The 12,398-nt window shown below is 42.0% G+C and overlaps 1 protein-coding gene across 2 annotated transcripts in view; it reads right to left on the reverse strand.

The window, feature by feature from the left end:
- NBAS (NBAS subunit of NRZ tethering complex) overlaps window positions 1–12,398 on the reverse strand; it is a 1,021,307-nt gene that overhangs the window by 349,199 nt on the left and 659,710 nt on the right. For both annotated transcript variants that reach the window (XM_089671087.1, XM_089671086.1), the window contains one exon: window positions 10,011–10,240. In XM_089671087.1, coding sequence (XP_089527213.1) covers window positions 10,011–10,240 — 230 coding nt within the window. The remainder of the gene's footprint in view (window positions 1–10,010; window positions 10,241–12,398) is intronic.

A 12,398-nucleotide genomic window follows, 5' to 3' on the forward strand; every position in this document is an offset into this window, starting at 1 on the left:
TGATGGCATTACAAATAGTGATTGTCTGTTGACGATATCTTGGCCCCTCCTACTAACCTGAGACTGCCCAACCCAGTGGGGAGGGCTTATGTTCAGTCCAGGAGTATAAATAGGAGAGAGCACTCACAGTTCAGTTAGCTCTGATGAAGAAGGGACCCCCTTCGAAACGCGTCAGCTATACTGAACACCCATTCCCTTGATGGGACTCATGTTATCTTCAAGTCCCTGTGAGGACTTACATGCCTGATTTCATTCGCTGTTTGTGAGTATATTTTTTACAATTAATAAATTTTGGTTTCTGAGGTAATGCGCAAGGTTGGTGCGCTTCTCGTTTTCATTTCATTCTGCAGTGTTGATTGGGCTTCCCCAGCCTTGTTTTGGAGCCGCACAGCCCTTTATGCATTGGTGGATGATCTCTCCAGGCCTGGTTCCATCTATTCGCCACCTGTCCTAGAGCGCAGGAGAATTCGTCTTTGTTTTACTATGGAAGCTATCAGCCTGTGGCACTGCAGAGGTGTTATGGAAGACCAGGATGCTTCAATAGCGGCCTTCAGCTCTTCTGTATTGTTTGGTCTCATGTCTCTCATCTTTCTCGTGGCAATGCCCCATAGATTCTCTATGGGGTTCAGGTCAGGCGAGTTTGCTGGCCAATCAAGCACAGTAATCCCACAGTCATTGAACCAGGGTTTGGTGCTTTTGGCAGTGGAAAATGAAGTCAGCATCCCCATAAAGCTCGTCTGCGGAAGGAAGCATGAAGTGCTCCAAAATCTCCTGGTAGATGGCTGCGTTGACCCTGGACTTAATGAAGCACAGTGGACCAACACCAGCAGATGACATGGCTCCCCAAATCAACACGGACTGTGGAAACTACACACTGGACTTCAAGCATCTTGCAGTGTGTGCCTCTCCATTCTTCCTCCATACTCTGGGTTCTTGGTTTCCAAATGAGATGTAAAAGTTGCTCTCATCAGAAAAAAAGAGGACTTTGGACCACTGAGCAACAGACCAGGTCTGTTTTTCTTTAGCCCAGGTAAGACGTTTCTGACGTTGTTTGTTGTTCAGGAGCGGCTTGACAAGATGAATGCGACATTTGAAGCCCATGTCCAGGATCCGTCCGTGTGTGGTGGCTCTTGATGCACTGACTCCAGCCTCAGTCCACTCCTTGTGAAAGTCCCCAACACTTTTGAATGGCCTTTTCCTGACAATCCTCTCCAGGCTGCGGTCATCCCTGCTGCTCGTGCACCTTTTTCTTCCACACTTTTCCCTTCCACATAACTTTCTATTAATGTGCTTTGATACAGCACTTTGGGAACATCCAACTTCTTTTGCAATTACCTTTTGAGGCTTTCCCTCCTTATGAAGGGTGTTAATGATGGTTTTCTGCACAACTGTCAGGTCAGCAGTCTTTCCCATGATTGTGATTCCTACTGAACCAGACCGAGAGACCATTTAAAGGCTCAGGAACCCTTTGCAGGTGTTATGGCTTAATTAGCTGATTAGAGTGGGACACTTTGAGCCTAGAATATTGCACCTTTTCACAATATTCTAATTTTCTGAGATTGTGGATTTGGGGTTTTCATGAACTGTAAGCCATAATCATCACAATTATGACAAATCACGGCTTGAACTATCTTGCTTTGCATGTAATGAGTCTATCTCATATATTAGTTTCACCTTTTAAGTTGCATTACTGAAATAAATTAACTTTTGCATGATATTCTAATTTTTCGAGTTTCACCTGTATGATAAATGCTTAAGGGTCTCCTAGATTGTAAGCTCGAAAGAGCAGGGCCCTCAATCCCCTCATGTTTTGTATTGTATTGTTATTGTTCTGTCCCCATTGTAATGTACAGCGCTGAACGAACTATTGGCGCTTTATAAATACTGTATAATAATAATAAGAGTCCCCGCTCAGGCTATCAAGATCCGGTCAGTTGGATGCCGCTGACCAGCGAGGGTGCAGGCTGAGGAAAGGCCTGTTCAAACCCATAGCATGCTGCAAAATAGAAAGAGATAGCCCGGTCACCGCTGACCTTAACCGGCCAAGTGGTAAGCAGGAAAAAGCAACCTCAGCTTGATTCATCCAGATGATGTCTCCCATGGTCTGTATGAATCGAACTGAGGATGCTTTTACCTGCTTACCACTCAGGCCGAGTGGGGTGTGTGGTGGCTGGGCTAACAAGCAACCCAGTTTGTCACATCCTGCCAATTCAGTTTGGCTTCATTGCCTCACAAACTAGATAACCAGATGATGATTTCAAGTCAGCAAATTCCACCCTCCCATGGGCTTTATCAGAGAGCTAAACCTATTGAGTAATGCTAAGATCTCACAACCTCAAGTTGCACACTTGTCATGGCCATTACAAGGGTGTTCCACTATACCAGTTCCACTCTACATACACCATATGACCATTACAAGTTCCACTGTCTCAGTTGTGTGTTTATTTATTTTTATTCATTTTTATCAAGAATGATTACAGGATAAGTGGGAATAACATGATCTACAATGTAAATGTCTCAATGCTGAAATGCCTAAGAGATAAAGCCAGCAGATGACTTACCCACGAGACTTCACTTATAACTGAAATTGCAGTTTTGAAGAATTTACATCTTAAAATAACTATGTCCAACATGCATTAAACTACAGAGGAGCATGACTGGTTCCTGCTCTGATTAATCCTAAGCACGATCCAGTTTTAGTACAGTCACAAATACTGTCATATAAAACTGCTGTTGCATGGGTCAAAACATTTCAAAAGCAGAGTAGTTTACGGGTCAAAAAAAAGCCTTAACATTTCACTTTAAGATGAGCACATCCTGCTAGCTTTAATGAAGTGAGTCTCAATCCATAGCTTTAGCTGTATTCCTTGCTTTGTATGTTTTTCCCATAAGAGCTTTCGAAAAGGTGCGTTGCATACCAATGTGTCGCACAAAGCCTCCTGCTCTGAAAAGTCTAATTAAAAGCATATAAAAACACTATAAAAATGATTCATAGCCATCTCAAAGATCAGCGGCATGCCATAATTGGCTCTCTCACACTTTGTTGTTCCCACAGAGCAGGATGACAAAAACACATTATTATTCTATACAATCCTGATCATTTATTTGATACAAATTCAACGATGTTTCACGTCTTAGCAAAGGGCAAAGTATGCAAGATTAATTCCAGGGCAATGACGGCTAACCTGTTGGAGCTCCATCGTGTGAACAGCGATTTATTTTTCATAGATTCAAGCTTGCTGTGTTCTGCATTATCTACAAAGATTTTTGCATACAGACCTATTATACTGTGACTAACCTTTAACACATTGTTCTATAGAGCAGATCCAGCCACAGAGATTTGTTCTTGCTGATAAAACAACAGCCCACCTTGTAGAGAGAAATGCTGGCTGCCAATAACATACAATACAAGCAGATAAGGCTGCTTATGGATATAAATAGGCAGACTTATGCTGGCCATACACGGCTTGATTTTTGGCACATTCCCGCTGAATTGGCCAAAATTCGAGCTGTGGGTGGTTCTATTGGTATTACACGGTACAACAAACTTCAATTAAAAAAAAACAAAAACAAAGAAGCCAGGTGGAGATTTTTCAGCCAAAAAGTGACTGCATCCAGTCGTTTTCAGGTAATCAAACGGCCGCAGGTTTAGTGTGGATGGGGAAAGAAGTGATTTTTCTTGTTCAGTCCAGGGGTCTTAACAAAAGAGATCTTAATGCGCATTGCCAGTGTTAAAGAAAAAAAAAGTTGCAGTTAATTAAAAGTTGAACTCAAGTCTAGCAGCTAAAAACGCAGATGAAATACATATATACAAAGTATATTACCTATCAAAGGATAACTGTGTTCAGCCAGTCTTGTGATTCACACACGCCTACAAATAACAGATGCCATTCTATTTACTGCTTCAGTTTTTAAAGATTTCTGTGTCAGCTTTTTAGCTCCAGGTTTCTCAATGGACAATGAATCAGCATTATCACCTCTATCCAATAAAGTAGGTAACCCAGGATGAAAGGTGAAGCATGACAGGAGCTTGGGAAATACAAGACAAGTGCAAACTTGATGATTCTTCCCACTTGAGCAGGTCAAATGCAGGTCGGAGGGAGGTGATCCCAAGATTAGCTGAAGGAAGAAGTTGCCAGACAGACACTAATGATCATGGGGTATGTAGTGCTTAAAGGGGCGCTGCTCAATACAAATGAATGGATACTAATGGCAACAGAACTACAGGACCACAATTCACAGCATACAGACATGGATCGATGCAGAACAGGTCTGCTGCTGGGGTCTGTGCAGGTCACCAGGCAGAAACTGCTGGGAAACCAGACCGTGCGGACTTGCTGCTATACATGCCTGCTCTGGGAGGTAGCCCGTGGAGACCAAAAAACAATATATGCCCCAATTTGTTTGTAAAATATGAAATAGGATTTTACAGCGAGTAAATAGATACCCAACATGTCACGCTTTAGAATTGCGCACACTCGTCGAATGGTGTGAAACTGAGGTACTTTAAAATCTCCATGAGTGATGCTTTATGCAGGTTAGCAGTGTAAACTTACAGAGAAGGTCCAGTGCGAGAATTATTGCTCTTGCGCTGACCTTTGTGGCCATACCTCACGTGTGTGGTTTGAATATCATTTACATATATGGGCATGGCCTACATATGTGTTCACTACTAAGTGCAAGCACAGGGGGACGGGGGCACTTGAAACTTTTTTAAAAAAATGTATTTAACGTTTTGGGTTTTTATGCACTGTCCCTTTAAAAAAATTGTAATCACTTTTATTCTTATCACAAAAAATGCATGCATCCCTTGTGATAGAAATATTTAGTGACTTGTCCTCTTTTTGGAGAGATATGGGGTCAATAAGACCCCACATCTCTCCTCTGCAATGTAAAGCATTATATAAAAAAAAAACATTGATCTAGTGCTTAAAAAAAAAAAATGGCTGAAATGGGTCCTCCAAGGGCATAGAGATGAGTGGTGGCCATCTTTCCTTCACACATCTCTATGCTCAGTGCAGGGATTGATGGTTTCTCAGGTAAGATTGAGAACTATTGAGAGGCGGCCAGGAGGTGGCGGCTAGGTTTTTTCGGCACCTGTATAGGTGCTTTTTTTCATTTTGGGCGACAGCCAAAAGGGGTGTTTTCAGCCGAAACGTTTCGGTAACCGAAATTTCGGTGCATCTCTACTGTTCTAGAGACAACTGTTTAAGTTTCACCCTCACTTCTTGTTATGTCTTTGGAACAGTATGTGAAGGAAATCACCAAAATGGCACACAGACAGCAAGAAAAGAAACATACCCTACAAAAAATGCTGTATTGAAACTTAATAGACCCACACTAAACTATGCATTAACCCAATCAAACACATCCCAATTTAATCTACCTAGTTTCCTAAGACTAGAAATGTGTAATTACATTTATAATAGTTTTTCCTTAGAAAGAAGTAGCAAATGATAGTTTTCTCAACAGCTGAAGGATATATAATGGGAGAAAGTAACAGCTATAACCAAAAGGAAAGGTTTGTTTGGGGAATTAATAATTTTGCAACCATCATGGTTGGTGCTGATGCTGATCACATGCTTGGAAACTTCACTGATTGTTTCCTAGTACAAGACCTGAGGCTATCAGACTCCCAGTCCTGATAATGACTGTGAAGGAGAGCACATCTTTTATAAAATATACCAATGGCCTGTCAGCAATGGAAACTTGCTGCAAGCACAATAACCTATATATTGCAATTGCAAAGAAAATAACAGACTTTTTAAAGTACATATAAAGGCTCCAGTATCACAGTCTAATCAAATTGCAAATAAAGCTGCAAACAGAAAGAATAGTTATCAATAGGGCATATTATATATCTGCTTTTAACTTTACAATTGCACTACAACTGATAGGTGACATTATTACTTTTGGGGGCATACTTTCTGTTCCTTCAGGCTTTTGAATGTTACCCATAAAAGAGTATGACAGTACAGCAGTATTTCACCTATAATGTGATCTCCCAATTACACTGCACTGGGCTCTGTATTATTTCATTTTTTAACATATTTTACATCAAAGGTTAATGTCTTTCGCCAGTATGGCACTTTCCTGAAGTGAAGATACTGCAGTAATGTAGAGTATAGGGTACAGAACGATTTTAGCTCAGAATGCTGATATCACCCGCACCACACCTGCACTTTGCAAACCCTGTGTAATGGTATTCTCACTTTAGTTGGTCTTCTAGTTTGCCGTAAATATGTTTTGTCTTTTAAAAGCAGCATGAGAATAAATGGAAAAAATCAAAATCACTGTGCTAATCAATAGAGGTGAAATCTTTCTGCAGTTTTCTGCTTTGTAGCGATATTGACGCGGTAAGACCATGCTTCATCGCTTTGGATATAAAGAAATCAATTGTCACACTGCATCAGGGCACGTTCCTGACTTAACTAAAAGTTAACATCAAACCGTGTTTAAAAACTTGCCTAAAGTTTAGTGGAACTTCATAAGTAATGGTCTCATCTGAAGCATTGGGCAGCAGAGAATTTGTCTTATTCAAGCACCACTACTGTATACATAAGGCCTCATGAGAAGACATTTGACATGATGGTGGTTGAGAGTGTCTGAACATTAACCATCTGTGCTCAAAGCTACCAATATATTTTTTTTTTTTCTCCAGAGCAGGATGTAGAAGAGAAGACAACTTGTGGCTATAGGTAATACAAAGAGATTTCAAATCAGGAGAAATTATAGTTTGTAGACGTTTGATGTGGTTGACTGAATCCATGTAGATTTGAAGCCTTGGGACAATCTTGATTCATGCAGACCAGAGATACTCTCTATGACCAAAAGTATGTGTACTCCACCCGAAATAATTGAGTTCTGATGTTTCAGTCACAGTGATTATTGTCAGGCACATAAATTCAAGCTCATGAAAACTCAATTGACAAATATTGTTTGTACATTTGGGATGAATCAAAACCCAGGTCTTCTCATCAAACATTAGTACCTGACCTTACAAATGGTCTTTTGGCTGAACAGGAACCAGTGCCCACAGATACACTTCACAATTTTGTGTTAAAGCCTTTTCAGAAGTGGCTGCTATAGCCACAAATAAGCGGAATACTCTAACAAACTCATACAGTGCCTTGAAAAAGTATTCATACCCCTTGAAATTTTCCACATTTTGTCATGTTACAACCAAAAAAATAATTGGGATATAATGGGATTTTATGTGATAGACCAACACAAAGTGGTACATAATTGTGAAGTGGAAGGAAAATGATAAATGGTTTTCAAATTATTTTTTTACAAATAAATATGTTAAAAGTGTGGCATGCATTTGTATTCAGCCCCCGAGTCAATAATTTGTAGAACCACCTTTTGCTGCAATTACAGCTGCAAGTCTTATTGGGGATGTCTCTACCAGCTTTGAACATCTAGAGAGTTACATTTTTGCCCATTCTTCTTTGCAAAATAGCTCCAGCTCTGTGGGATTGAATGGAGAGCATTTGTTAACAGCAATTTTCAAGTCTTGCCACATATTCTCAATTGGATTTAGGTCTGCACTTAGAAAGGGTCATTCTAACACATGAATATGCTTTGATCGAATGTAGCTCTGGCTGTATGTTTAGGGTTGTTGTCCTTCTGGAAGGTGAACCTCAACCCCAGTCTCAAGTCTTTTGCAGACTCTTAAACAGGTCCTCTTCTAAGATAGCCCTGTATTTGGCTCCATCCATCTTCCCATCAACTCTGACCAGCTTCCCTATCCCTGCTGAAGAAAAGCATCCCACAACATGATACTGCCACCACCATTTTTTACAGTGGGAACGTTGTGTTCAGGGTGATGTGCAGTGTTAGTTTTCCACCACACATAGCATTTTGCTTTTAGGCCAAAAAGTAAAATTTTGGTTTCATCTGACCAGAGCACCTTCTTCCATGTTTCCTTTGTCCCCTACATGGCTTCTCGCCAACTGCAAACAGGACTTATTATGGCTTTCTTTCAACAATGGCTTTCTTCTTGCCACTCTTTCATAAAGGCCAGATTTGTGCAATGCATGATTAATAGTTGTCCTGTGGACAGATTCTCCCACCTGAGCTGTGGATCTTTGCAGCTCCTCCAGAGTTATCATGGGCCTCTTGGCTGGTTCTCTGATTATTACTCTCCTTGCCCAGCCTATCAGTTTAGCTGGATGGCCATGGCTTGGTAGGCTTGCAGTTGTGCTATACTTTATCCATTTTCGGATGATGAATTTAACAGTGCTCTGTGAGATGTTCAAAGCTTAGGATATTTTTTAACCTAATCCTGCTCTAAACGTCTCCACAACTTTTTCCCTGACCTGTCTGGTGTGTCCCTTGGCCTTCATGATGCTGTTTGTTCACTAACGTTCTCTAACAAAACTCTGAGGGCTTCACAGAACAGCTATATTAATACTGAGATTAAATTACACACAGATAGACCCCATTTACTAGTTAGGTAAGTTCGGAAGGCAATTGGTTCTACTACATTTTAGTTAGGGGTATCAGAGTAATGGGGCTGAACACAAAAGCATGCCACTTTTCAGATATTTGTAAAAAATTTTGAAAACCATTTATCATTTTACTTCCACTTCACAATTATGCACCTCTTTGTATTGGTCTATCACATGAAATCCCAATAAAATACATTTACATTTTTTGTTGTAACATGACAAAACGTGAAAAATTTCAAGGGGTATGAATACTTCTTCAAGGCACTGTAAAGGTGTTGCTGTCCTGTATTACAAACTTTTGGCCATATAGTTCATGCAGATATTCAGGAAAATAAAATCACCTCTTTTTCAAAACAGCTCACTCATCACTTGTAGCAAGCAGTGCATTCTCTCTAGAACAGTGGTTCCCAACCCCATACCTCAAGTACCCTCAACAGGTCATGTTTTCAAGTTTTCTTCACCTTGCACAGGTACTTTAATCAATGTCAATGGCTTGGTACTTATGACAGCTATGTGATTTAAAGGAAATTGTCAAAACATGGCCTGTTGGGGGTACTTGAGGAAACAGTTTGGGAAACTGCTCTAGAAAGTTGTGAATAATTTCCAGACTGCTTGTTAAGTTGAATTATATGACTTAGAATGACTGTGCTGTAAAATGTAGTACTGTCAGGGATCTCAAGTTTCTCCGCGGCGCACGGGTCTGCGCATGCGCGGAATCCCGAGGCGGACAATCGTGCGGTTGCTAGGACATAGGTGCCCGCGGCAACAGCTGCGCCCGCGCATGTGCACTCGCGGACGCACGCCTGGCACCAATGACAGCGCAGGGCGCACTATTTAAAACGGTTCTTGCAAAGCTCAACTTGCCGTATGGTCTTGTTCCCTGTTTATCCTGTTCTTGTGAGAGTATCTTGTCGTTGCCAAACCCTGCCTGATCCTGATTACTGCTGACAATCTCCTGCCCTGACCCCTGGCTCGTTTTTGACCACTCTTCTGCCTGTCCCCGATTGTCTGACCTCCTGCTGCTGAACCTGGCCTGTGACCCGACGATTCTCTGCCTGCTGCTCTGTTCCGTTCTGCCCCCACTGTTACCGACCCGGCCTGTCTGATTCTGTTACCGTTCACAGTGTGTTCCGTCCATCCATCCTGCATGGATCCATCCGTTATTGTCGAGGCCTGCTCAGCCTCTTCACAACAAGCTCTTATCCAGCTACATGCCACTGGCGGTTTCCTCTGCTACAGCTGGGCGTACCCAGGGGCCGCGACCTGGTCTCAGCCTGTTCCAAGTCCAACCCCACCATCAGGGGTTCTGGTGAACAAGCAGACTGGGGCTTAGACTCCACGCCCTGGGGAATCCCGATCTGTGGATCCATAGAGCTACCGTCAGCAAGTTCGTGACAAGTACAAATCACTAATATTAGGTTATGCTACCTACGGTATGGCAATCTTCCAGAGCAGGACCCCTATGAGCTCAGGCTCAGAACCTTTTGGTCCCAGCTCCTGGTCCGCTCCCTCCTACACATACCTTTATTCCATTCATCCAGAATCCAGACTACTTACTCTGCTAGACCCAGGATGGTCTCCGTCTTGTACTGGCTGTCTGTTGAGAACCTGTGCACATCTACTCCTTTTCCCAGGCCCTGCAGGATATGTGCCTGGGTGAAGTCCACCAACCTCTCATTATAGTAGTGTAGTTGCTCAATCAGGGGCACCAGCTCTATGGGCCAGTTGGAGCTGGCATAATCTGACACATACTTGGTAACCATCTTGATAAGCATGTTTGGGTCGGCCTGAAGAAAGATAGTAAATTTTAGTTAGGACAGTGTTTGGTAGAAAATAAGAACATGTATTAATCTGCAAAAGACTAGTAAAACACGCTGTATGGGTACAAATTAAAAGCTAGAGAAATGCAAAATTCTCAAATATTGTAATGTCAATTATTCCTTGATGATGCAGTTTCTGACATTTATTAGGAAGATTCAGCAAACATTTCACATGTGGTAAAGAAATTCTACATAATTTACTGTAATCTGAGCAACTGTATTGTGCACAGCTTTGCAAGCCAATGATTATATTCTTTTTTAAGCAGTGGCTTTTTGAATAGTGGTGTACCAAAATGAAAATTCGGGTGCAGAAACTGAAACTTCAAAATGCACCTGGCCGAAAACTGAAACCGAAATGCGCAGTTTTTAAAAATGAATATATATTTTTTGGAAAAAAATACACTTTGATTAAAAAAAACAATATATACCCCAATTTTTTTGTAAAATATGTAAGAGGATGTTACGACGAGTAAATAGATACCCAACATGTCATGCTTTAAGCTTGCACACGATCGTGGAATGGCGTGAAACTGCGGTGCTTAAAAATCTCCACGGGTGATGCTTTAAAAATTTCTACAGGTTAGCAGTGTAAAGTTACAGAGGAGATCTAGTGTGAGAATTATTGCTCTTGCTCCGACGTTCGTGGCGATACCACCATTCACATACGTGGGCATGGCCTACGCATGTGTTCACCACTATGTGCGAGCACGGGGGGACTTTAAACTTTAAAAAAAAAAATTTATTTAATGTTTTTTTTATTTTTGCACTGTTTCTTTTAAAACAATTGTAATCACTTTCATTCTTATCACAAGAAATGCATGCATCCCTTGTGATAGAAATAATTAGTGACAAATTATTGCTCTCCTCAGCCAGGTCTGGACAGCTGAGCCCCGAGCCACCGTGGAAACAGCTGTCCGGACCTGGCTGAGGAGAACAACATGCCAGTGGTGCTCTCCTCTCATACGCCTGAGAGCTGCTGACACTGGAGGAGCCGAGCTCACATCACTGGGGCCATGAGGGGCAACAGCCAATGCCGGGGGAGGAGAGTGATTTTTGCAGCAACTTCTGCAGTGTTGCTTGAAGAGGAGGAGAACATTCCAATACTGGAATCCACTCAGTGATTGCAATAGAGAACAAAGGGCAGTTTTGGGTCATGTATAATGACCTCTTTTATACATGAGGAAAAATTCTTCAGTTACACCTGGATGTTTAAAAAGAGCCCATCCGATCCAGCCATCACTAAAGTATCCACAGAAGGGAGTCCCTGAAAGCAGGCATCTACATCCGCCCATCCCTTAAAGGGATCTCTGGACAGCTGGACCCTGTACCTGTCCGTGAGCTCCTGACAGTACCACCATTACTAGAGGGAGGATTTTCCTGGATTAGGATCTTACCCAGCCCCTAAAGGGGACCTCTACAGAGTCATTTAATGTGTATATACATTACGCATCTGGTGAGTGCGTAATCTTACCACACTATTTAGAGCACTATCATTGGATTCTACTGATTATTCACACAGACTGTCACTTTCATTTGTTTTTTTAATTTAATATATTTATGGACATTACTAATTATTCTTAGAGCTGCACCTTTTTGTTTTATAAGATACAAAATATCATTGATCTAGTGCTTTAAAAAAAATGGCAGGAACCGGAAGTGACATTGCTCCGGTCCTCTAAGGGCATAGAGATGTGTGGCGGCCATCTCTCCTTCTCTCATCTCTATGCCCAACGCCAGGATCGATGGTTTCTCATTTAAGACTGAACTACCGAGCGGCGGGCGGTGGCGAGCGGCTGTGTTTTTTCGGCACCTGTATGGGTGTTTTTTTAATTTTGGCTGAGCGTGGAAAGGGGTGTTTTCGGCCGAAACGTTTCGGCAACCGGAATTTCAGTGCATCCCTATTTTCAAACCTCTGTGAACAGAAAAGTGAACCATGAAATCACAGCACACAAAAACTTCACCAGAGGGTACAGTATGGACAATTCTGCAAAGAGAAGGGCCTTGAACCCTGAACCTCCTGGGGCACAAGGCTCCCGACAGAGGCAAGGTATGCTATGGTCAACCTGGGCCAAAACCAAGGTGAACTCCACTCCTTAGGAACCAGCTGAATTCGGTCCACCAAGTA

Source organism: Staurois parvus, unplaced genomic scaffold, assembly GCF_062004578.1.
Source record: "Staurois parvus isolate SC_StPar_1 unplaced genomic scaffold, SC_StPar_1.0 ptg000098l, whole genome shotgun sequence".
Lineage (NCBI taxonomy): Eukaryota > Metazoa > Chordata > Amphibia > Anura > Ranidae > Staurois > Staurois parvus.